Genomic DNA, 26593 nt, shown 5'->3' with positions numbered 1-26593 from the left:
GGCCTCTATTACTAAGCTACAAAGGATCACAGCCCTTAGCACAGCCTTGAATACCACACTTACCCAAACAGCAAAGAGGGAAATATTATTTGCAAAGCAAAGATTATATGAATATGGCGACAAGCCTGGCAGATACCTAACGTATCTTGCTAGGAAAAAGAGACTCCTCAAGCTATTACGTCCATTAGGGAAAGTGCTGGTACACTGACTTGTGATTGTAAAAGGATCAATACAGCCTTTAGAAAGTTCTATTTTGAACTGTATAAATCGCAGGATTGTGAGGATAGAACTAAGATGGAATCCTTCTTTAAAAACTTGGCCTTTCCGGATTTAACTTTGGAGCAGGTGCTGATCCTGAATGTGCCCCGGTAATGCCGGAAGTACTTGACGCAATTAGACAGCTTCAGAGTGGCAAAGCACCTGGACCAGATGGATTCCAGGTTGAATTTTATAAAGAATTCATAGGGGAACTGGCTGGTCCACTTATAGACATGTATAATTACTCACATAGCCAGGGCTACCTCCTGCCTTTGTTGAGAGAAGCAAATATTTCTCTCATTATTAAAAAAGGAAAGGCCCCAGAAGATTGTTCATCATATGGACCAATATCCTTGTTAAATGTAGATTTTAAAACTCTTTCTAATACATTAGCATTAAGATTGGAAGGGTATTATGATATATCATAAAAGAGGACCAGATAGGGTTTATCAAGGGTCGTATATCATCTAACAACATTAGAAGAGACTTAAATATGATACAAGCCTGTCAACAGGAAGGAATACCGGAGATAGTTGTCTCCTTGGATGCAGAGAAGGCATTTGACCAGGTTGAATGGTCATATCTATTTTACACACTGGAAAGGTTTGATGTTGGAGAGGTATTTTCGAAATGGATCTCAATACTATACAATGACCCCAAATTAGCTGTGATTACCAATGGTTTAGGTCCAGATAGCTTCAGTGTGGTTAGGGGCTGTCATCAGCGATGTCCTCTCTCACCATTATTATTCACGCTAATAATTGAACCACTAGTGGAAGCTATACGAACCCCCCCCCCCCCGACTCTAACATAGCGGCTCCGAGGGTTGGTTTGGGTAAACATAAAATCATTCTCTATGCAGATGATGTCCTCCTGTTCTTAAGTAATCCTCTGATATCTGTGCCCTGCTGAATTCAAGTAATTAATCTATGTTCTAAGGCTACAAAATCAATTTTATGAAATTGGAGGCCATCAGTGGTCTCACTAGTATATCCAATTTATCGGACGGATCTTGTTTTCCCTTTCAGTGGTCACTGGAGGATTTTCTATACTTATGTATTTTTATCACCCCAGTATTTGGTCAACTGCATAAAGCCAATTTTATACACCTACTAGAGAAAATAAGGCAGGACCTTCAACGCTGGGGGAAATCTCCCAATATCCTGGTTAGGCAGAGTAGCTCTAGTTAAAATGAATATTCTGCTTCATCCCCTATATCCTATGAGAATGCTTCCTTTGATGTTGCCAAGACTGACGTTATGTAAACTGCACGGCTGGTTTGGTTCCTTTATTTGGAATCATAGATGGCCCCTTATCAAATTAGAGAAGCTGCAGCTTCCACAAGCAAGGGAGGACTGGATTTTTCAGACTTGAGATTTCAGTTGAGCTCTTTATTATGCTATGTGACTGATTGTGGGTCACAAGAGACCCAATCAATCTGGTTAGACATCGAAACCTCCCAAGCAAAGTGTCCCCTCATCAATCTTTTATTTTTAGATGAGAGCTATGATGGACTATTGTAAAAACCCTATTATATTTACTACAATTAAAGCCTGGAGGATAATGTGGCAATATGAGGGTAACTTACAAAAAAAACCTCACCTTATACTCCTATAGTGGGATCATGGGGTTTTCAGCCAGGGCAGACAGATGCTACATTTAAACCCTGGAGGTCCAGAGGTGTCTCTTGCTGAGGGGACTTGTTCGATGGGGAGGTTATGATGTCTTTTGAGCAGCTGCACCAGAAGTTTGGACTGCCTAACGGAGACCTTTTTCGGTATTTCCAAATACGAGATTATATACAGAAGACGACCACATTATTAGACAGCCCCTACAAATCGGATAGGGAGAGAAGAGTACGACGGCCAATGGGTCCACCCTCAGTCAGTACTCTTTATCACTCATTATATAATGAGGTACCAAAAGACATGGAATGACTGTTTAAAACATAGAACCAGGAATTAGGGTTAGAAATCCCATCACAAATGTGGGAGGACATCTAGGAAAATGCCAGAAAGATCTCTATTTGTAATAGAACTCAAGCTATTCAACTAAAGATACTCCATAGAAGTCATATAGCACCGGAACGACTGGCAAAATTTAGGGTAGGAACATCCCCAATGTGTCCTAAATGCAAAATAGAAGTGGGCACTCTTACACATTGTTTATGGACATGTCACAAGATCCGCAAATATTGGATCCAGTGTCTCTTCCCTTGGGCTTTTCAAATCTGCCCTCCCTGCCTGTGCCTGGGAGGAAGTTATTCTCCATTCTCTCTTTCTGTGCAAGGAAAAATATCTTAGTGAATTGGGTAGCTGAGGGCCCTCAAGGACTTTTGAATTGGTATAGGTTAATCATGGAATATATCCCCCTTGGCTTCCTCACAAATATGGTGCACTAAAAAACTGAATTATTCTATAAAATATGGCAGCCCTTTTTGAACTATATAGGCACAGATATTTCAGCCATATTGTCAAGGGCTTTTGTCGAGCTGTGGTAGTGGTTCTGGCTGGTCCGGAATGGGCCCCCCCTCACCCCGGGAAGGAATCCTGTTTAAATACGGGTTTTATTATGACTGGATGTTGTTAATCCATTGAGTACACATTTAATTATTTCTTACTAGTAATGTGATTAGTTGTTTGTAGGATAGATTAGTAGTTAACAGAATTTTTTTTCCCTTGTGTTGTTGTATATTAGTGTTTATATTTGTTTGTATTAGTTTGTAATTTTGTAAAAAAAAAGTTAAAAAAAAGTTTTCAATAAAAATACCTATATAAAAAAAACTTCAAATCCAAAAGTGATTTTTGCAGAAATGTTTACATTTGCATTATTTTCTTAAAAAAAAGTTTGTATTCTTGTAATTCCTTTTGTTCCATAGCATTATTAATACAAATGTGATTCATTACATTTCCAAATATTCACTGACAACTTTCCCAACTATTAACAACCAGAATTGGCTGAACAATTTGCTCAGTTTTATTTAATCCAGCAGTAAATAGAATTTATTTACAAGAAAAATACATACATATCAAATACCTTTACATTCCATGTTGGACAACAGGCTCCACATAAAATGTTTATTTCTTCATCTGTATAATATTATTTTCCACATGCTGTTTGACTGACATCCAGTCATTATACACACACAACACACATCCCATCATTCCAGGGAAGGTGCATTGATAATTAGTCATATTCGTTACTTCTACTAAAAACTTGCAGCACTGAAACACAAATTTCCTTCTTCATAGTTTCTTTGGTGAGATGCAATTTTTCACTGTGGTGCAATGTCTTAACCAGAAGCTAACAGCTTGGCCCTATAACTACATACCTGCATGATTTCTCTGACAGCTGGAGTATTGTTTGAAATGGACATCTGGATGTGGAAACTGTGCACACAGACATGCCTGATGATGTAGTTAGTAGATATGACAGGTCTTCAAGTCTAACTTAAGCGTTCGATTTATGACAGTACATTAGTGTAGGTCCTATCCTGTGGAGACATATCCTTAAAAGGTGTAATGTTCTGTTCAATTGATACTGTACTCCTAGTGGCTGCTCTTTGGCATGCATTACATCCAGGCGGTTGAACTCAGGAACAAAAATCTCATTTATGTCCATAACCAGGAAAACTTTTAAGCTTATTAAAATGCTACATCATGTACCTGTCTTACAAGATCACCATTGTTAAACATTTTGAGCATGCAAAAGCTAATAAGAAATGTTATGCCAAAGTTGAATCAATTACAGACACACTAGCTTCCCCAGACCTATGTGTTTACATATTAAACACTAAAGTTAGCAGATGCAGTACAATGTTCTTGAACAGATTTTATCACAATCAAAAGGCACTCTTAAAATTTCTAAATCTATTATCAAACCTCTGAAAAGCTGAACTCTCAGCATCAGGCAACTTTATAAGCTGTTAAAACATGCAGTGCTCCATCTTTATTGGAACTTGTTTTCTCATTTCTTAATCATTCACTTTCAAATAAATGAAAGCTGCAGCCTATTGATTATGTGGTCCCATATTTTCAATGAAAACATTAAGTCTTGAGAAGGGAAATAATTCCAAGTTTGCATAGCAACAGCTACATTTATAACTTCAATGTTTAATTTCTCCCAAAAGTTGGAGTTTCCATTCATTAGTTGTTTATTTAGATGTTTACAAGCAGTGCATATCCTGGTAGAAGACTGCAAACATGATAGACTCATCAGTGTTTTCCATGACATAATGTTGCCTGAATGCAGTAGCCACAAGAATAGCCATAAAAGGGGATCGGTTATGCAGAATGTAAAGACAAACAAACAAATCCCAAAAGCTTGGATAATGTGACATTAGTACTGGTGATTTCCTGAATGAGATGACTTTAGTTAAAGCACTTAGGAACTTGAGTTCTACGATATTAATTGAACTTCACTTGGTTTAATTTTGTAACTCAACTGTTTCTATTTTGTTTCCTGCTTCTAACATTATCATTGTTAGTGTCCATTCCACATTAATGTGAAGTTCATCAGTACAAAAAATCCAAAGTACTGATAAAATATTCAAGGCTGAAATGACATCTTGTCTATGATTACTACATCATGTCAGCACCTCATTGTAAAAACTCATAACATAAATGTTACTGGTACACACTTAGCCAAACAATGTGTAGATGGATGAGACTATTATTAATGTAAGAAGATAAAGTATTGTTAGAATATTCCTTTCTTTTATGAATATGTCCATTAATAAAGCAAAAGGGCAGCAAAATGTCTATTAACCACAGGCATTTCAGCAAGCAGGCAGTTAACTGGTCTTCTGCTGTTCCATAGAGCCATTAGCTAGTGGTAAATTAAGTAACAAGATCCAATATAATATCTTATTCTAAATTCAGAATAGCTTTGTTTGATCGCTCTCCAGGTATGACAAGAATAAAGCTATTTCATTTACAGAATGTTCACAGAGATATAGCACAACTAGGAATAAGAACTCACCTTAGGTGTCACTAACTCTTGATAACTTTTATATTGTGACAGTTTATGAATAACTATAACAATACACAAATGTTGATCTCCAACTATAACAGATAATGATAAACAAATATCCTCATATTAATCAAGGATTACAAGAAAACTCACTTCAAGTAAAACCATGGTTGAAACCATGGTATATGAAATGGGATAGGAGGCTAGTTTTGGAGTATAACATTGATAGAAACCAAAACCTTGCATCAGTATTCACCTTCATGAAGTAGAAAACTTAATAGAATTGAAATATCAGCAGCAGAGGCTCAGGAGCCAGGAAGCACAGAAATATTAGTTGGAAGCCTACAGGAGATCACGTCCAAACAAAATAAATTAATGAAATCATTCAAAATAAAAAGGAAAATAAATTTTCAATTTTATGCATTTTACCCTGACCTAGCCTCTTGTCCCTGTCAAGATGGCAAATTTCTCTCAAAATCTGTACATTTTGCCCAAATCCCTGCCCTGACTTTTAGAGCTAGTTTCCATCAAGGTGAAACTTTCAGTTTAGAAAATCCAAGCTTCCTCAGCTGATGAATCAACTTGGAGTACCATCATTTTGCCTTGTTCATGTCATCAGCATTTTAACAAGAAAATGTTCATCCTTATATGAAGACCCATTTGTCACACCTGCTAGAGATCAGATGTCATGAGCACTTCTTTAAAGCATTACATATTGTTCTTTTAGGAACTAAATCAGCACGTGCAGCACAACTGTTAACAGCTTTGGCTGGAATCATATGGTGTTCAAATACAATTAGATCTAGTTCTTATTTTCTTCAGGATCTTGTTGAGCGCACATACATAGATTGGACTTTCCTCCTCGGGGTATTATTCAGAAGGTCCACGCTTTTACAACTTGAGTTGATGACATCGGCAACAAATTTTGCACATTCGGCACAAATATCTTTGAAGCTACAGCCGTTTGTGTAAAGGTGTGGAAATTCCTTTTCTACTGACCGATTACTGAGACTCTTCAGAGATCTGCAACAATACAATCAAAAACAAGGCTTGAAAGCAAGTGCCAAACATTTGGACAGTCCCTCACAAGCGCACTTGCTTAAAAGACATCTTGCTCATCAAAAAAGGCCAAATAGGTTTTATTTGTCAAAATGTCAGAGTCCTTCAGACTTCTGTAATTCTTACTCGGCCTAACTTTCAGAATCAAGCTGTATTTTATCAACAACTTTAACTTTAATTATTATCTTTTTGAGATAATTACATCAGTAAAAATAGAAACCTGGATACCGAAGTGTTAATTTCAACAATAATAATACCCCCATTCAACTAAACACAAAAATTGCTGAAGCCTGACCAGGGAGGACTTGTTTCATAACTTCTTGCAAAAATCTATCTTTCCTCTTCACAAATGTTATGACCAAGAGAGTATTTTTGATTGTTTTGATCATTTCTCAAGTTTAATTAAATAACCAAAAGATTTTCCACAGTTGTGAAAAGATTTATACGAATTAATGCATTTTCCTCAACTAATGGTAACATATGGATTAGAAGATCCAAGTTAAAGAAATAGTTAATACTTGTCCAAAAATTTGTTTCACATATTCTACGTTGCAAAAACATCTTGGTTAAGAAAAATTTAGAGAAGAGTAAGTGCTCCATTCTCATGGAACAAGTTTTACAAAATTATTTTGTCCTATTTCCACTTTTTCAAATGTTTTACCAGGTGCCCACTGACAAGACTGCAAGAACAATATACTGCATGTACTTTACAAAACAGAACCAAAAATAATTAAAATTCTACATTCTGAAGTCTCTGCATCATCCTGAATTTTCTAAAATAATTAAAGAAGTTACTTTTCAATGAACTGTGACTCAATAACAATGTAATAATTGCATTATAAACGCAGATTCTGCAACATAGGCATCAATATGAATGGCATGAATTATACTAACTTTGCTTGCTATTCTATGCCACACTGACAAGTAAAATTGTCTATCATTCAGCATAATGTCAAGAGTGAACAGGTTCTCCACCCTTACTGTTAAAGGAGGCCATGATCGGAGGTGGCACAACATGGCTACTTGCTGGCATAAATATGGCTGAGATTTTTAGCTGCAATTATAGACTTGTTGCCTGTTCCTGTATTAAAGTGAGGTCATAAGTAATCACAATGGTAGCTTTGGGGAGATAAATCCAAATCCAAGGTAACAGGGTCTATTTGAACATAGAATCCAACAAATTAATATCCAGAGATTTCTGTACAAACCACAGATGTTTGTAAGAGACAATCTGATGAAGAGATGTCTGGGAATAGACAGCATTAAGTTTGTAATTTAGCAAGAATTAGAAGAATAATAAAGATTCTTAATTAGGAAATACAATCTATCCCTAATATTAAGAAATTTGTCTGAATTCCTTTAAACAAAGTGGAGTGGAGTCCCTATCCTGTCAGGGACTGGGACTGAATGACAAATGGGGAAAACAGATAACCTCTAAAAGGGTACTCATTTGATTTTGAGAATAAAAACAGTGACAGCCTTGTAACCTAAATAAGCCAACCAAAATAAGAATGAGAGACACGGCTCAAATGATTTGTATATCCAAGGATCAAGGAAGGAAGGACAGAGGCAAATGACAAGGTAAAAGAGAAACAAAGAAAATGTTTATAAAACCTTAGGAGTTTGGACAAGCTTACTGACCTGTGAAAGTGAGTGAGTTTCAGTCTTACTAGTGGAATTTGAAGAGATGTTGTCTTATTAACTAAAAGTTAGTGTAGAAATATTTAGAGTAGGGACAGTAAATTTCATCTTAACAGCAATCTCCTGTTTAATCTCAATATATGAATGAAAGGAATCATAGTTGCAGCTGCAAGATACAGGGGCTGTAATTACCTAACCTTCTAAGGTCAGGTGGAATAGAAGTTGCCCATAATTCATTGCCCTAAAGAATTCTAACCTTAGGTGTAACCATATAACTATCTATAACTAATCTTATACTAAAACTGATATTATGAATTTGATAGCAATTAATAGGAATTAGCACCTTTTGGCATTTCCTGTGATTAATATAGTAGGAAATCTAAAATGCGTAACAGAATTTGTTAAAGATAGCATTGAATACAATGAATAACAGAATTCAAACAGTCCTCAGAGATAAGCAAGTCTGAAAAATGTCCGAGAAACAATAAAACCATTAACACTGGGATGTAAAATAATGGAATATATTGTAAGATCCCAAGGCCTGATGATAACAATGTTTGTTAAACATCATGAGAGAACCTAGTGCTATCCATAGAGATGTCTATCACTGATTGTGAATTTACAGTATCGGATGTATAGGTTGGGGTATATGGCTAACAATGACATCAAATGTTGCATGTAATTATTGTTACGTAAAATGTAGAAAAATGCTGTACTTGACTGGGAGGGTCAACGTGTTCAGTGGATACTTTCAGGTACCTCTCACATGCTGTATAGTAAAATAGCTCTGAATAAGGATTGATTGCACTGCTGAACACATAGCTAAAGACTCTCTTTGATATCTCTCCCCAACACTCTCCAACTCAGAACGGAGTTCAAATCCTTTATTATGTCCATCACCAAGATTGTCTACATCCACCAATGCAGCGGAGCAACGGGATGCAAGTACAGGAGCAAGGATGTCTTGCTGTGATTGTACAGGGCCTTACTGAGACCACACCTGGAATACTGTGTGCAATTCCTCTTTCCCTATCTGAGGAGGGATGTTCTTGTTATGGAGGGAGTGCTGCAAAAGTTCACCAGACTGATTCCTGAGATGGCAAGACTGATGAATGAGGAGAGGTTAAAACAATTTAGATTACATTTGCTGGAGTTTAGAAGAATGAGGAAGGAAGGATCTCATGGAAACCTGTAAAATTCTAACAGGACTGGACAGGATTGATGCAGGAAAGCTTCAACATCTAGATGAGCAACAAGTCCAGATACTTACCGAGATTGGAAATATCCTTTGGTGTGAGCGGTTCCATGGAGATTCTCAAAACCCACAGTGTAAACCGGTATATGAGCAAATTTCTTGGAAGGAATCTTGATCTGTAGAAAATATGGTTACTTTTTAATTGTTTATTACAGATATTTCACTGTGTCCATCGACCTCTATATACTAATTATTTGGGACAACGGTGGAAGAAAGACGAGAAAATGAAGAAAAAACAAACATTCAGATGAGACATTCGTTCTTCATACGAGCATGACAAAATGTGAAAATCAAGAGCTTAGACTCAGTCTAATGTCATGGTTTACGAAGGATAGAAAAGTTATCCAAAATAATTCGATCTATACACAGCAGCTGCACAAGTGTATATGGGGAATGATAGGACCTTTCGTATTGCAAGAAGCAAGGAGTTTGTGTACACATACTACAGAGGACTGACTCTAATTTAAGTCTGATTAGAGGAAGGTGCTCGTTAAAAGGCATATCAGCCACATAATTGTTAGTCAGCTGCAGCAACATCCCCAATGTATTTCACACAGACATCCATTTAATTTATAAATGCAAATTGCTTTTTGTAAGAACATTATAAAAAAGTCTTTATTTTAAAATAGGGCAATTCAATAAGCTTTATTCACTTTTACTGCATCTGCCAAAAACAATTAATGTTCCTCTGTAGTAATTGTATTTGAAAACCTTCACTAAATATTGTTCAAAAATATCAGACCTATTCTTTCTAATGTAAATATTTGATCACAAATCAGTACTTCATTCCCAACCAAACATACTATTGACAAGTGTCAATGTGTTGAGTGAGTAAGGAACCTGATCTCCCTCCTGTTACTGCCAATCAGGAAGGATGCATGTCCTTCAGTGGGAGGGAATTAACCAAGATACATACAGCTGCAAACATACAGTAGTCCCCCTGTATCCGAGGTGGATATGTTCTAAGACCTACTGCAGAAGCCCTGAAACTGCGGATAGGAGTGAACCCATTCATTTAAATGAGAAATGTACCTTTGTGGCAGCCTCCTGGTCCCTGGTTCTGGATAGTTCCCTATAATATGTTTGGGCTGTGGTAAACTGCGGGTAACAGAAACCGCAGAAAACGATACGGGGGTTGCTCCGAATATTAAAATACAATTGCACAAGCATCAAGCATCAAACATCAGCTTCAGGGATTTTGATTACTGTGACAATCTGTGGCTCTAAAACAGCCAGAGTAAATGATACTTTAGAGATTTGTTAAATCAACTTTTGCCCTGTCCAAATTTCTTGGAAATTGCTTGTAGCTCGATATGAATGCTCAGGGCTGCCTAATGCCCGGATCTCCCCACACTCAAGGACACAAAACATGAATATATTGCTTACTTCCTAAATCATGTGAGGGACTTGCTGAACTACTACAGTCTGGGGATGAAGGTACTTCCACTGCGTTGCTAGGAAGGGAGTTCTATCTTTTTAACTCAGTGTTAGTACGTAATGGCATTCTGGTTCCAAGTCAGGTGGTGAGAGACTTGGAGGGAAATTTGCAGATGGCAATGATCCCATTCATCTGCTGACCTTCTCCTTCCAGGTGGTAGAGGTCAGGTATTTGGAAGGTGCTGTCCAAAAAAGTCTTGATGATTTGCAGCAGTGGAAATGGTCATTGCCTGGCAATGTTTGGCACATGTTGCTTGCCACTTTTCAGCCCAAGACTGGATATTGCCCAGATCTTGCTGATTACGAACAGTGATTGCTTCAGTATCTGGGGAGTTGTGAATAGTGCTGACCATAGTGCAATAATCAGCAAACATCCTCACTTCCAACCTTGTGATGAAGGGAAAGTCATTAATAAAGTAGCTAAAGATGGCTGGGACTAGGACAATACCCTGAGGAATTCCTGCAGAGAGGTCCTGGAGCTGAAGTAACTGACCTCCACAAACCAGAACCATTTTCCTTTCTGCCAGGAATGACCAAGTTTGAGAGAGTTTTTGCCCATGACTCTACTTTTGCAAGGACTCCTTGATGCCACATTTGGTCAAGTGCACCTTTGATGTCAAGGCCTGTCACTCACACCTCATCTCTGGAATTCAGCTCCCTTAACCATTTTGGAAACAAATATGTAATGAGGTCAGGAATTGAGTGGCCCTGACCAGACCCAAATTGGGGAGTCAGTGAACAGGTAATTATTAAGCAAATTCTGCTTGATAGCACGGTTGATGATACCTTTCACCATGTTACTGATGATTGAGTGCAGACTGATGGGACAGCAAATGGCTGGGTTGGATATATCCTGTTGTAAATGACATACCTGGGCAATTTTCCATATTGTTAGGTAAACACCAGTGTTATGGCTGTACAGGAAGTTTAGCGAGGGGATCAAGTTCTGGAGCACAGGTCTTCAATACTATTGCTGCAACATTGTCAGGACTCCTAGCCTTTGCAGTATCCAATGGCTCCAACCATTTCTTGATTTAATGTGGAGTGAATCAAATTGGCTTACACTGGCACCTTGATGTTAAGGACTTAGGGAGGAAACCGAGATGGATCATCCAGTGGAGCTTCTGCCTGAAGATTTAGCATTATCTTTTACACTAATGTGTTAGGTTGGCCGTTATTAAGGATGGGGATATTGTGAAGCTTCCTCCTCCAGTGAGTTGTTTCATTTTCGACCACCACTCATTACTGAATGTAATGGGACAGCAGAGCTTAGATCTGATGCATTGTTTATAGGGTCACTTGGCTCTGTCCATCGCTTGCTGCTTATGCTGTTTGACATGCAAGCAGCCCTGTGCTGTAGCTTCACTGTATTGACACCTTATTCTTCCATTTGCCTGGTCTTCCTCCTGACATGTCCTCCTACACTCTTCATTGAATCAAGAGTTGATCCCTAGATTTGATGGTAATGGTAGACTGGGGGACAGTACATGATAACTGGCATGAGGTTTTCTTGCTGATGTTTGACCTGATGCTACGAGACTTCAAAGGAGTATATTGAAAATTCATAAAAGTAACTCCCTCCCGACTGTGTACCACTATGCTACCACTTCTGCGGAGTCCATTCTGCTGGTGGTTCAGGATAGACCCAGATACGGTGACTGCAATTTCTGGGACATTGTCATACTGTCAAAAAGCATACTTACCAGACAGTGTCATGCTGTTGCTTAACTGGTCTGTGGCACAGCTCTCCCAATTTTGGCACTTGCGCTTAGATGTTAGTGAGTCAGACATTGCAGAGTCGACAGAGCTGTGCTTACTGTTGTCATTTTCAATTCTTTAGGCCATGGCAGATAGTATGTCCAGTTTAAATTCCCTTTTGCCTTATGTGCAGTTGATACAAATGAATGGCTTGCATAGTCAGGTTAAGACTGTGTGGTGGTCATCCCTACTAATATTGTTATATACAGATGCATCTACAACAGGGAGATTGGTGAGGGTGAGGTCAAGTCTTTTGTTGGTTCCTTCACCACTGCCGCAGACCCATTCTTGCAGCCTTGGTGTCAGACCATCGTGCAGATAGACTCAGTCCTTCTAATTCAATACAGTGGAGTACTTATTCATCAGACAAGGGATTGTGACATATGGCAATTAGTAGTTTTCTTGCTGATGTTTAGCATGATGCTTTGATACTTCATAGAGTCCATAGTCAATGTTGAGGAATTCCAGAACAATTCCTTCCTGACTATATCCCACAGTGCCTCGTCTGGGACAGGCTGGTAATTATTCTGTCTGAGACATTGTCTGTAAGGTATTATTCTGTGCGTATGACGATATCAGGCTGATGTTTGACTGGTTTGAAGCTTTCCCAACTTTGTCAAAAGCCTTGAGACTTTAGCAAGGAGGATTTTGTAATGGTCAACAATGCAGGATTTGCTGTTGTCATTTACGAAGCCGAAGCCAATTCCAAGTAGTCCATCTGGTTTCATTCCTTTCTTTAGGCTTTGTAGTGGTTCAATATAATGTAGTGGACTGCATTTCAGAGAGCAGTTAAGATAAACCCCATTGCATCTAATGAAGGTCAGACCAGGAAAGGACTGCAAGTGTCCTTCCCTAAAGGGCATGAGTAAATCAAATTACCAATGACTTTTCTCCCCTCAGCCAGATTTATTAATTCAATTCCAATCAAATTTAACCTAGTGTCTTGGTGGGATGTGAACTTATGTTCCTAGAGTACAAGTGTACTTTGGCAATGTCATAAGTTACCACCTACTTATTGTGAGCGGGAAGGAATTATCAATGTGTGGATTGAAATTTCATCAATCAATCAAATTTCTGTGATAAAAATGGTTAATGGAATCCTTTACAGTAAAGTCTGCAATAGCTCTTACCTTTAAATTGCAAGAACCACAAACTGATCTAAAAAAAGAAAAAAAGTGTCCTTTTAAAATCATACTAATGTTTAACAGTTAATTGACATTTTGATTAGCTATTTTTCATTTTTTTAAAAAAATTATTACATTTGCTAAGTCTGAGATCAACATATATAGATGCTTAATATTGAAATTAAAGTACGACATTTTTACATTGCAGTCATGTGACAAGTTCAGACATTTGATCTTTAAACTGTGTTTAAAAATGCACTCTACAAATCTGCATTAATATGTAGTCATGATTTGGAGATGCTGGTGTTGGACTGGGGTGTACAAAGTTAAAAATCACACAACACCAGGTTATAGTCCAACAGGTTTAATTGGAAGCACACTAGCTTTCGGAGCGACGCTCCTTCATCAGGTGGTAGTGGAGGGCTCGATCGTAACACTGAATTTATAGCAAAAATTTACAGTGTGATGTAACTGAAATTATCCATTGAAAAATTGATTGTCTGTTAAGCCTTTCATCTGTTAGAATACAGTGATACTTTCACTTCTTTCATGTGTAAATCACAAAACCTTTTTTTAAAAGTTGCATTCTCGGGTTAGCTGTTAACAATGGTGATAGCTAGACAATATGTTGAAGGTTTTAGCACCCTGTGTTCTCTGTCTATGACCTGATGTTTAGATTGTTCTCACTTTTTAGATTAGAATCAGAGTTCTACATGAATGTATGCAGTTTTTGAGCAAAGTGCAATGTAATTCTGCAAGTACAAATTCACCCCACAAAATGTGTGTGCATGTGGGGCTTTGTCGGTTTGTCTGTGTGTGTCTGTCTGTCTGGGGTGGGGGTTGTGAGTGTGAGAAAGTGTGTGTGCGTGCAGAGTGTCTTAAGTCTGTGAGGGGTTGCATGTGTGAGTGTGGGAGTGTGTGTGTCTGTAAGGGTGTGTGTGTGTGTGTGTATGCGTGCGTGCGCGCGCACCTGTGTCCGTGTGTATGTGAGAGTGTGTGTCCGTGTGTGTGTGTGTCCAAGCAAAGGCTACGACAACGGATGAATGGGCACCGCACAACAATCAACAGACAGGAGTGTTCCCTCCCAGTTGGGGAACACTTCAGTGGTCCAGGACATTCAACCTCGGACCTTCGGGTGACCATCCTCCAAGGCGGACTTCGGGACAGGCAGCAGAGAAAAGTGGCCGAGCAGAGGCTGATAACTAAGTTCGGTACCCATAGGGAGGGCCTCAACCGGGACCTTGGGTTCATGTTACATTACAAGTGATCACCATTGCACTACACACACACACACACACACACACACACACATGCACCCCCTCACAGACTTAAGACACTTTGCACGCGCACACACAGTCACACACTCAACCCCCACGACAGACAGACAGACAGACAAAGACCCACATGCATACATATATTTCGTGTGGTGAATTTGTACTTGCAGAATTACATTGCACTTTGCTCAAAAACTGCATACACTCATGTAGAACTCGGAGCTCAAAAACTGCATGAATTTATGTAAAACTCCATTATCTCACTTTTTAGATTAGAATCAATCTAAACATCAGGTCATAGACAGAGAACACAGGGTGCTAACACCTTCAACATATTGTCTAGCTATCACCATTGTTAACAGCTAACCCGAGAATGCAACTTTAAAAAAAGGGTATTGTGATTTACACATGAAAGAAGTGAAACTATCACTGTATTCTAACAGATGAAAGGCTTAACAGACAATCAATTTTTCAATGTATAATTTCAGTTACATCACATTGCAAATTTTTGCTTTAAATTCTGTGTTATGAGCGAGCCCTCCACAATCACCTGATGAAATAGTGTCACTCCGAAAGCTCATGTGCTTCCAATTAAACCTGTTGGACTATAACCTGGTGTTGTGTGATTTTTAGCATTAATATGTCTTCATATTGGATAAACTAGTCAAATTTCAAAATACTTTGCATTTACGTAACAATTGTAAAAGAAAAACATCCTAGTATGCTAGAAAAGGCCAAATCCAGAATTTAATTTTTATAAAAACATTTATTTAGCTGAAAAGGTCTGGAATGCTCAAAGATGTTCTGCTGAAATGATTGAAAACAAGGACTCTTTCAGGGACATGACTGTGCTTTTGTTTTTGCGTAGTGTAGAAAAAGGTTTCCTATAAAATACACTGCTCATTGTTTCCATTTATAAAAGGAGGGCAATTTGTGTAGGTCAGTTGCCTTACAATTTTTAAATACTTCATTCTTTTCAGGTTAGCCCTGGTCCTGAATGAACACCCAGACCAACTGAAACACACAAAGTACATGCAGACATTCTTATGGATTTTTGTTTTAAACTACAAATGTCCTGGTTAACAATGACAAGGAGAAAAACAATTTTTGTTAGTCAAATTACCTTTTACACAATAAACATGTCGATGGCCATGAGAACAACGGGAACTTCATTTTACAGCAGCAGCAGACCTGCATTCCAAAGTTCAAAGATCAAAAGTGAGATGGCAGAACCCCTAAATCCATAAGAGTGTAACATACAATTCCATTTTACAAATTATATCCATAAAATACAATGTATGAAACAATTTCAGCTTGATGATTACTTTCATTCCTGGTCCTGAAGAACACAGCAGGTAAATTAAGTCCTATGAGAGGCTAGAGTGGGCAAGGAGAAAAGTAAAATCATAATCCAAGCTACAAATAAACTCTCAGTAAGTGACTCCAGTAGGTCTTGTGGGAAACCTCAACATTTAAGATGTACTTAAAACATCAGAATGTTCAAGACTACCGGCATAATGTGGAAAGTGGGATTACTACAGATTTGATGGGCCAAACAGCCTCTGTGCTGTATGACTATGATTGTTATTTTGAAATATTTGGAAAACAGGTCCTCTTATGCTAAAACAATTTCATTTTCTTTTTAATTCATTCATGGGATATCGACATTGTTGGCCAGGCCAGTATTTATTCCCCATCTCTAATTGCCCAGAGAGCAGTTTAGAGTCAACCAAGTTGCTATAGATCTGGAGTCACACCTAGGCCGGGCTGGGTAAGGATGACAGATTTCCCTCCATAAATGACATGAGTGAACAAGACTGAATTTTTTGAAAATTGTCAACTGTTTCATGATTATCATTTGATTCTTAATCCCAGATTTTTATTCAGTTCAAATTCCACATTCTGCCATGGTGGGATTTGAACCTGGGTCCCCAGAACATTACCTGGGTCCTTAGGTTAATAGTCAAGAGATAATACCACTAAGCCATCACCTCTCTAATTTGTTTCTACTGCAGGACTACATCATAAAATACGTAAAATTATTTTTCCAGGAACAAAGAGTGAAATATGTTCCCAAGTGTGTCTAGTGAAATAACTCCACAGAGGCTGGCATCCTGTCACAAAGTCACCCTTTATTTAGTACTTGACACTAGTCCGGCTCCCTCAGAACCAACTCTCAGAGTGAACAGAACCTCCAACACTATTTTTTTTTTGCACACACACACACACACACACACACACAGATCCAGCTCCCTCACAGACAACTCTCAGAGTGAGCAGAACCTCTGACACTCACCTCCTGTTTTTTATTTATATATATATTTACCCCCACACTACCGCCCAACTGCGGTAGTGCTTATATTTTCCCCAGCACCCATGGTGTGTGTGTGTGTGCAGGTGTGAGAATCTTTATTCAATTTCCACCACCAGGAAAAAAGGAAACACCTGAGTGGCCAGTGACAAGCAGTGCCCTTCACAAAGGGCAATGCTGTGCGATCACACTCCTGTTTATTTTTTTTTTGGTAGGGACACACTCCTGTTTTTTTTTGGGAAAAACTCTTGTTTATTTTTTTTTCTTCTTTTTATTTAACCCCCACACTACCGCCTAACTGCGGTAGTGCTTATTTTTTCGCCAGCACCCATGGTGTGTGTGTGCAGGTGTGAGACACAGTGAAAGACACAAAGTGTACGAATCTTTATTCAATTTCCACCACCAGGAAGATATGAAAGACACCCGAGTGGCCAGTGACAAGCACTGCCCTTCTCATCAAAGGGCAATGCTGTGTGATCAAAACAGTGAAGGGGAGGGTAGGGACTAAATCAAAATAGAGTTGGAGGGGGAAATAATACACTCCACTCCCTGCAGCGCCTACCTCTCCCTGAACAACTCCAGGGTGTTGGTGGACACCGCGTGCTCCTTCTCCAAGGATACCCGGGCTCTAAATCCCCTGCTTATTTTTTTAAAAATTTGTTTTCACATCAAACAGTCCTGTTTATTTTTTTTTTTCTTTTTTAACCCCCACACTACCGCCTGAGTGCGGTAGTGCTTATTTTTTCCCCCAGCACCCATGGTGTGTGTGTGTGCAGGTGTGAGAATCTTTATTCAATTTCCACCACCAGGAAAAAAGGAAACACCTGAGTGGCCAGTGACAAGCAGTGCCCTTCACAAAGGGCAATGCTGTGTGATCACACTCCTGTTTATATCTGTCAGCCAGGGTGCCCTGATTGGACCAGGTTAACAGCCCTAATCGGGGAACTCATTCTATGAGGTCCACCTGGCTGATCTTGTTACAATCACTGCATTTGGGTAATGTCATCACTGGATTGAGATTTAAGTGTCTGCATGTTAAACAGTGGCACTGTATTTGTTTGGTTGGACGTGCCAACCATGGCCACGTTTTAAATGTTAAACAGACTGAAATGTGGAAATTTAGGGAGCTTAAAGGAGAGTAAAGTTTTTCATATCTAGATGATTATAATCTTCACCATTTGTAATGTACTTACCTCCTGATGTGGCTGTCAAAACAAAAGTTCACTTTGCTAGTAATTACAAGGTATTTATTTAGTACAACGTCATAATTCACAGTTTGGAAACTACAATAACCATTTGCTTTAAAGTAAATTAAAAGATTCCCCTCCATCTTTCAGTGACAACTGCTGTTTCAATCTCAGCAATGGATGTTGCTCCAGTGTATACATTACCAGGTCTCTAACTAGTATTGTACTTATAAGCGTTAGCATACGGTGTCTCCCTCAGTTGGCATATAGACCACTGGCTAATTAGGACAGGACACAAGTTACATGCGAAGCTACTGAGAAAGATTAACTGCCCGGCTGCTAAACTACTGGAAAAGACGTGTTACTGGATGAAAGGACAAAGAAATTAAAAAGCCATAGGAACTGAATAATACACAACATTACGGAACTGTTTTTAAAAATAAAAATGCACAAGATACATACCTTTCCCTTTTTCAGGCTGTTGTAGAGATCTTTGTTTGGCAGAAACTTTTCCATTTCAGCTTTGACCAAGACCTTTCTGACATTGATAACTTCCTCCACAGTTAAAGCCAGGCTCTCCACTGGGTGACTGAATTCCTCCTGCAAAAGGAAAATAAATAGTCCATTCTCCTCCCTGTACTAGTTATCTGAAGGAATCACCATGGCTGACAGAACAAAGAACACAAAACTATGTGGGACGCACAGCTCCCCAGCCTGAATGTTAATGTACCCAAAGATTTGCGTCTGAAAATGGAATCTCATGGATTCTGAACGCACCATAGTGTGTCCTTTTGGAAATAACTAAAAATAAAAAGGTCAGTGCAATTTTCTAGCCCAATATTTATTGTCAATCGAATTGACCTCGATAAGATGGTGGTGAGCTGCCTTTGTAAATTATAGCAGACTACGTGGTGTAGGGATACCCATAGTGCTATTAGGAAAGGAGATCCAGGATTTGGATCAGATGAAAGTGAAAGTGAAGGAATGTGATATAGTTTCAAGTCAGACTGATGCAACATCGTGGTACTGTCAAAGGAGCCTTAGTGCATTACCACAGCACATCTTGTAGATGGCGCACACTGCCGCCACTATCAGTGATGAAAAAAAATGAATGTTGAAGGTGATGGATGGGATTGCAATCAAGTTGGTGTCGAGATCTTGAGTGTATTTGGAGCTGCAACTATCCAGACAAGGAGAATATTCCATCACCCTCTTGACATGCTCCTGTAGTCTATAGGTAAGCTTTCAGGAGTGAAAAGCTAAGTTACTGCCTCAGAATTCCAATCATTTGACCTGCTGTTGTAGTCATAGAATTTTACATGACTGATCCAGTAGAGTTTCTGGTCAATTGTAACCCACAGCATGGTGGATTCAGTGATGGTAACCACCATTGAATGTTAAGAGACAATGGGTAACTGAGATAGTAATTTCTGGCACTTCTGTGGCACAAATGTTACTTGCTACTTATCAGCCGAGGGCTGGACATTAGTCCATGTTCATAATCTAGCAAGATTTGGATAGAGTATGAGGTGGTGTGAATTATGCAGAACCTTGCATTATCATTGATTAACATCCTCAATTTTGATGTTTTGATGGAGAAAAAAAAATCATTGAGGAAGCAGCTGAAGATAGTTGCACCCAGGACAGTACCCTGAAGAACTCCTGGACTGAGATGACTGACCTCATAACACATCATAGAACATAGAACATAGAACATAGAACAATACAGCACAGAACAGGCCCTTCGGCACATGATGTTGTGCCGAACTTCTAACCTAGATTAAGCACCCATCCATGTACCTATCCAAATGCCGCTTAAAGGTCGCCAATGATTCTGACTCTACCACTCCCACGGGCAGCGCATTCCATGCCCCCACCACTCTCTGGGTAAAGAACCCACCCCTGACATCTCCCCTATACCTTCCACCCTTCACCTTAAATTTATGTCCCCTTGTAACACTCTGTTGTCCCCGGGGAAAAAGTTTCTGACTGTCTACTCTATCTATTCCTCTGATCATCTTATAAACCTCTATCAAGTCACCCCTCATCCTTCGCCGTTCCAACGAGAAAAGGCCGAGAACTCTCAACCTATCCTCGTACGACCTACTCTCCATTCCAGGCAACATCCTGGTAAATCTTCTCTGCACCCTCTCCAAAGCTTCCACATCTTTCCTAAAGTGAGGCAACCAGAACTGCACACAGTACTCCAACTGTGGCCTAACCAAAGTCCTGTACAGCTGCAACATCACTTCACGACTCTTGAATTCAATCCCTCTGCTAATGAACGATAATACTCCATAGGCATTCTTACAAACTCTATCCACCTGAGTGGCAACATCAATCTTCCTTTGTGCCAGCTATAACTCACTGATTTCAGTTTTCCTGAGACTCCTTGATGCCACACATGGTTAAATGCACCTTTGATGACAAGAGAAGTCACTCATAGCTGGCCTCTCGAGTTCAGCTCTTTTGTCCATGTTTGGACCAAGGCTGTAATGAGCTCAGGAGGCCGAGTGACCCTGACAGAACCCAAACGGAGGGTCAGTGAATCGGTTTTGCTGAGCACTGTAAACAATTAAAAAAAACCATTATTATTCAGCGTATTCCTGAAGAATAACGATAGAGTGAATCTGCTAACACATGCCTTTTTACAGATTGCAACTACTACTCAAGTTATATTATAGATCCTATTCTTACTAAGTCTTTATCATTGGCTATTCTTGCACCTACTATCCATCTGTTTTCTATGCTTCAGTTTTGCTTCACAATGTCTATGCATTACTCATGTTCAAATCTTTGCATTCCTCATCTTTCAACCTCATTAAGCCCAATGTTGTGCACATGATTCTGGGCTCCTTTGAATAACCTTATCTTTGCACTAATTTTGGTTGTGACACATAGGATACAGAACTGGCTCAAAATTGGTGGTGGAGAGTTGCTTTTCAGACTGGAGGCCTGTGACCAGTGTTGTGCCACAAGGATAGGTGCTGGGTCCACTGCTTTTCGTCATTTATATAAATGATTTGGATGTGAACATAGGACGTATACTTAGTAAGTTTGCAGATGACACCAGGGGTATCAAAGATGGCGGCGATCTAGGAAGATGGCGATGAAGAACTCCACACCACAGTGCAAGCGGGACAAAGTCCTAACCCGCCCTACCCGGATCACCGTTATTTTCTGGGACTCTGGAAAGGTCGTGGAGTCCCAGGAAACTGTCAGAGAGCAACTTTCCTCTGTTTTCGCCATCCAGGGATGCCAAAGAAGGGAGGAGATCCTCGGACTCAATTTCCTCCCAGGTCCTGGTAAAAAGAGCTCGCCAAATCTCGAGATGTTGGGCAAGGAGATAGATGAGAAGCTGGTCCCAATCTTTATCATGCTGCAGATGACACCAAAATTGGAGGTGTAGTGGATAGTGAAGAAAGTTACCTCAGAGTACAACAGGATCTTGATCAGAAGGGCCAATGGACTAACGAGTAGCAGATGGAGTTTAATTTAGATAAATGCAAAGTGCTGCATTTTGTAAAAGCAAATCAAAGCAGGACTCTTACATTTAATAGTAAAGTCCTGGGGAGTGCTGTTGAATAAAGAGACCTTGGCGTTCAGGTTCATAGTTCTTTGAAAATAGTCGCAGGCAGGTAGGATAGTGAAGGCGGCATTTGGTATGCTTTCCTTTACTGATCAGAGCATTGAGCATAGGAGTTGGGAGTCACGTTGCAGCTATACAAGACATTGGTTTGGCCAATTTTGAAATATTGCATGCAATTCTGGTCTCCCTGCAGCAGAAACTTGTGAAACTTGAAATGATTCAGAAAAGATTTACAAGGATGTTGCCGGGGTTGGAGGACTTGAGCTCGAGGGAGTGGCTGAATAGGCTGGGGCTGTTTTCCCTGGAACGTCGGAGGCTGAGGGGTGACCTTATAGAGGTTTATAAAATCATGAGAGACATGGATAGGACAAATAGACAAGGTCCTTTCCCTGGGGCGGGCGAATCCAGAACTAGAGAGCATAGGTTTAGGGTTTGAGGGGAAAGATATAGAAGGGGTTTAAGGGGCAACTTTTTCATACAGAGGGTGGTGCATCTATGGAATGAGCTGCCAGAGGAAGTGAAACAGGCTAGTACAATTGCAACATTTAGAAGTCATCTGGTGGGTATATGAATAGGAAGGGTTTTGAGGGATGTAGGCCGAGTGTTGTCAAATGGGACTAGATTAGGTTAGGATATCTGGTCAGCATGGACAAGTTGGAATTAAGGATCTGTTTCCGTGCTGTCCATCTTTATGACGTTATGACTCTACACTATGGCTTATGACCTTTCACCTTGTTAGCTTTCTCCCCTCCATAGGAGCCAGTGATTTGGATATTTGCTTTTGTGCGCAACTCCTATTTCTTTTTCTTTAAAATTTACTTCATTTGGTTTTTCTATTGTTGCTTCATACATTTGCATATTTTCTCATAAAGCCACCATATTAAATGTGGTCATATCTCCAGTGAATATCTCCAGGTCAGCAATAGTAGCAGGAGGTTCACATTTCCAGCAGGCTCCATTGGCTGGATTGTCAGAGAATTTTAGGTTCCATTGTAATTTGTGTGTGTCCACTAGATGCGGCAAAACTTAAGGTGGCACAGTTCAAATTGCTCCATTCCCACTTGTGAGCAGAACCCCAGTTGACCAAGAAAGCACAAGACATTGCTGCAGGGCCAGCATCAAGTATAGCAGGATGTATCAATTCCCCACCAACCGACCACCAGTCAGAATGCGTGGAAGCAACATCAGGTTAACTGCAAAAAAAGACACATCATACACTACTACTGAAAACACTGCATAAAAATAATAGCATGTTGGTCCATCCGGCTTCAACTGCTTCAATGACCTTCCATCCATTATAAGGTCAGAAGTGGGGATACTCGTCAATGAGTGCACCATTTAGGACTCCTTATGGAACTTGTCCATAATTAAATGTAATCATTTCCAAAACCAAAGTTTGGACTATCAAGTCGCAAGTAACGTTCACACCACACAAATGTCAGGCAATGCCCACAGCTGGAAGACAGAACCTAATCTAACCATTGCCCCTTGACATTCATCATTATTACCATCTCCAGATCTCCATTATCAAGTTCCTGGAAGTTAGCATTGATCATAAACTGGACTAACCATATAAAAAGACTAGGTAAAAACAATGACTGCAGATGCTGGAAACCAGATTCTGGATTAGTGGTGCTGGAAGAGCACAGCAGTTCAGGCAGCATCCAAGTAGCTTTGAAATTGACGTTTCGGGCAAAAGCCCTTTATCAGGAATAAAGGCAGTGAGCCTGAAGCGCACGCTTCCAGCGCCACTAATCCAGAATATAAAAAGACTGTGGATACAAGATCATGTCAGAAGCTAGTAATCCTGCGGTAAGTAACTCACCTCCTCACTCCCCAAAACCTGTCCATCATCTACAAAGGCACAAATCAGGAGTGTGTCATAATACTCTCTAATTACGTAGATGAGTGACATCATCCAGGTCAAATCAGCATCCTTGATGAGCACCACATCCACAAACACTAACTTTCTCCATCACCAATACCCAGCAGCAGCGGTGTGGAACATCTCCAGGATGAACTGCAAAAATTCTCTAAGACTCTTTAGAAAGTCTTTTCCAAACCCTCAACTACTTCCACCTGGAAAGGCAAGGCAGCAGACATTTGGGAACACCACCTGCAAGTTCCCCTCCAAAGCCACTCACCACCTGACTTGGAAATACATTGCTTTCTTTCACTGTTTCAGAGTCAAAATCCCTGGAATTCCCTCCCTTACAGGATTCTGGGTTGATCTAAGAAAATGTATGACAGCAGTTTAAGGTGGCAACTCACTACCACCTTCAAGGGAAGCTAGGGATGGGCAATGAAAGTTGACCCAGTCAGTAATGGTCTTTACCTATGAATGAATTATAAAAGTTGCATATTGATCACATATACAGCAAAATACATTTTGCGTGTTTCAAGCTTTACCAACACTCACTTAAGTTTGGAGAGAATCATTTGCTAAAAGTACAAAAGATTCAGAGCAGCTGGAGTAATACTGATGATAATATTGATATATGTTGTTAACTAAGTGAATGGGGCTGAAAATGTGTTGCTGGAAAAGCGCAGCAGGTCAGGCAGCATCCAAGGAACAGGAGAATCAACGTTTCAGGCATCAGCCCTTCTTCAGGAATGGCTGATGCCCGAAATGTCGATTCTCCTGTTCCTTGGATGCTGCCTGACTTGCTTCGCTTTTCCAGCAACACATTTTCAGCTCTGATCTCCAGCATCTGCCGTCCTCCCCTTCTCAACTAAGTGAATGGGTCAAGCATTTAGATAAAAGGTCTTTCTCAATGGCAGCACTGTGTATTACTCTTGAAGGCTGTTAAGGGATGTCAGCAACAACATAGCCTTGACTATTTTTAATGAACTGATCCAGCCTCGTTGTTTCATGCCTGGAATCTTCAAATAGCAAAGTTATAGAACACACAGAACTGAAGGAACTTGATAATGCTGGTGGATTTGTGGTGCAAAATGCTTTCTATTATGTGACAAGATCCCAATTTTTGACTTCAGCAGATCAGAAGAGGTGTACCACTGTGGCTGACCCAGGAATCCCCCCCATATATATCACCAAAGATTAAAATGGATCCACAACAAGTCAAATTCCACCATTAGTGATCAGTCAGTACAAGCTTCAAATCATAAAATGTACCAGCTTTTTGCAGTGAAGCAGGTGCAGACAGGGATATTAGTCATCTGTTTTGCATCTTTAAAATGTAAGAGCCACTCAACAAGCCCTTCCAGGTAGTGAGTACTCACCAGCCATTGACGTTTAGAAAAGGTTGGAAGAGTCTCTGGAATACCCTTGACAGACTGGAGCTTATCTTCCATTACCAAACAAGAACGAGTGCTTTCAGCTGCCTGGAAATTTATAGGCTGCATTTCTGCATTCTCTCTTACTGAAAATATAAACAAGTGTCATTTTTGTAGAAAATTGGTACTGTAGAAAGTAAAGCATTCTTTTTCATCATTAAATTTTCTCCTCTCTCCTCCTTTGAATGTGCCGACATCTATTATATACAGATATTCTTCATGAACGAACTCAGTCGGAAAACATTTCAGTCACGAAGAGCTAACTCCCAAGTCCAATTATGACTTCATCCAGCATGCATACTATCAGAATGCCCATGGAGAGTAAGGCTGGAATCCTGGCCAATTTTATTTCCCTAATTTGAAGTCCCAACATTTGGATTAGTAGGGTAAAAGACGAGTATATTCAACAGTTACATAGCTCAACAACACAACCTATTAAACAAGCGGAGAGGAAAGAGATAAGCTATTGAATATATACCTCTGTATATATACCTCTATATATTTCATGTCTTATTCCTTTATTAGGAGAAAGTGAGGACTGCAGATGCTAGAGAGTCAGAGTCAAGAAGGATGGCACTGAAAAAGCACGGCAGGTCAGGCAACATTCAAGGAGCATGTTCTGGACATATGCTCTTCATCAGCAATGTGTAGAGGGAAGGGGGCTGTGAGATAAATAGGGGTGGGCTGAGAGATAAGTGGGGGGGGGGAAAAGAGGGAAGAGAAAGAGAAGGTAGGTGGGAAGGTGATAGGTAGATTCAGGTGGGGGTGATTGTGATAGGTCAGTTGGGCGGGTGGAGCAAATAGGTGGGAAGGAAGATATACAAGTAGGACAGGCCAAGAGGGAAGTGCCGAGTTAGAGGAATTGATCTGGGATGTGGAGTGGTGGTAAGAAAGGGAGATTTGGAAACTAATCAAAGTTGATGGCGATGGCATGTGGTTGAAGGATCCCAAGGCGGAAGATGAGACGTTCTTCCTCCAGTTATCGGGTAGCCTGGATTTGGCAGTGGAGGTGGCCCAGGACTTGCATGTCCTTGGCAGAGTGGGAGGGGGTGTTGAAATGGTCGGCCACAGAAGTATGGGGTTGTTTGATGCGTGTGTCCCAGAGCTGTTCCCTGAAACACTCCGCAAGTTGACGTCCTGTCTCCCTTATGTAGAGGAGACCACAATCGGGAACAACAGACACAGTGGATGAGATGCAGGAAAATCTCTGCCAGATGTGAAAAGATGAGGTATAAATGTAGATCCCCACACAAAAACTATACTGTGACTTGAGAGGACAAATTTCTTTAAAATGTAAGGGCTCCCTCACTTTTTCACAAAATACTATTCCTTTATTATGTTTGAAAGAGGAGAAAGTGAGGACTGCAGATGCTGGAGATCAGAGCTGAAAATGTGTTGCTGGAAAAGCACAGCAGTCAGGCAGCATCCAAGG

At 39.9% G+C, this 26593-nt stretch overlaps 1 protein-coding gene across 1 annotated transcript in view; it reads right to left on the bottom strand.

Annotated features, from left to right (window-relative positions):
- Positions 1 to 3136: 3136 nt before the first annotated feature.
- spire2 (spire-type actin nucleation factor 2) overlaps positions 3137 to 26593 on the bottom strand; it is an 82886-nt gene continuing 59429 nt past the window's right edge. Inside the window, exons 10-15 of the mRNA XM_072596102.1 lie at positions 25108 to 25247; positions 18738 to 18875; positions 15901 to 15968; positions 13510 to 13537; positions 9200 to 9300; positions 3137 to 6252 (exon numbers count right to left, since the gene is read on the bottom strand). Coding sequence (XP_072452203.1) covers positions 6048 to 6252; positions 9200 to 9300; positions 13510 to 13537; positions 15901 to 15968; positions 18738 to 18875; positions 25108 to 25247 — 680 coding nt within the window. The 3' untranslated portion in view covers positions 3137 to 6047. The remainder of the gene's footprint in view (positions 6253 to 9199; positions 9301 to 13509; positions 13538 to 15900; positions 15969 to 18737; positions 18876 to 25107; positions 25248 to 26593) is intronic.

This window comes from Chiloscyllium punctatum, chromosome 26 (assembly GCF_047496795.1).
Source record: "Chiloscyllium punctatum isolate Juve2018m chromosome 26, sChiPun1.3, whole genome shotgun sequence".
NCBI classification, from domain to species: Eukaryota; Metazoa; Chordata; class Chondrichthyes; order Orectolobiformes; family Hemiscylliidae; genus Chiloscyllium; species Chiloscyllium punctatum.
The sequence above is the reverse complement of the archived record's forward strand: the minus strand, read 5'-3'. Positions and strand labels throughout refer to the sequence as shown.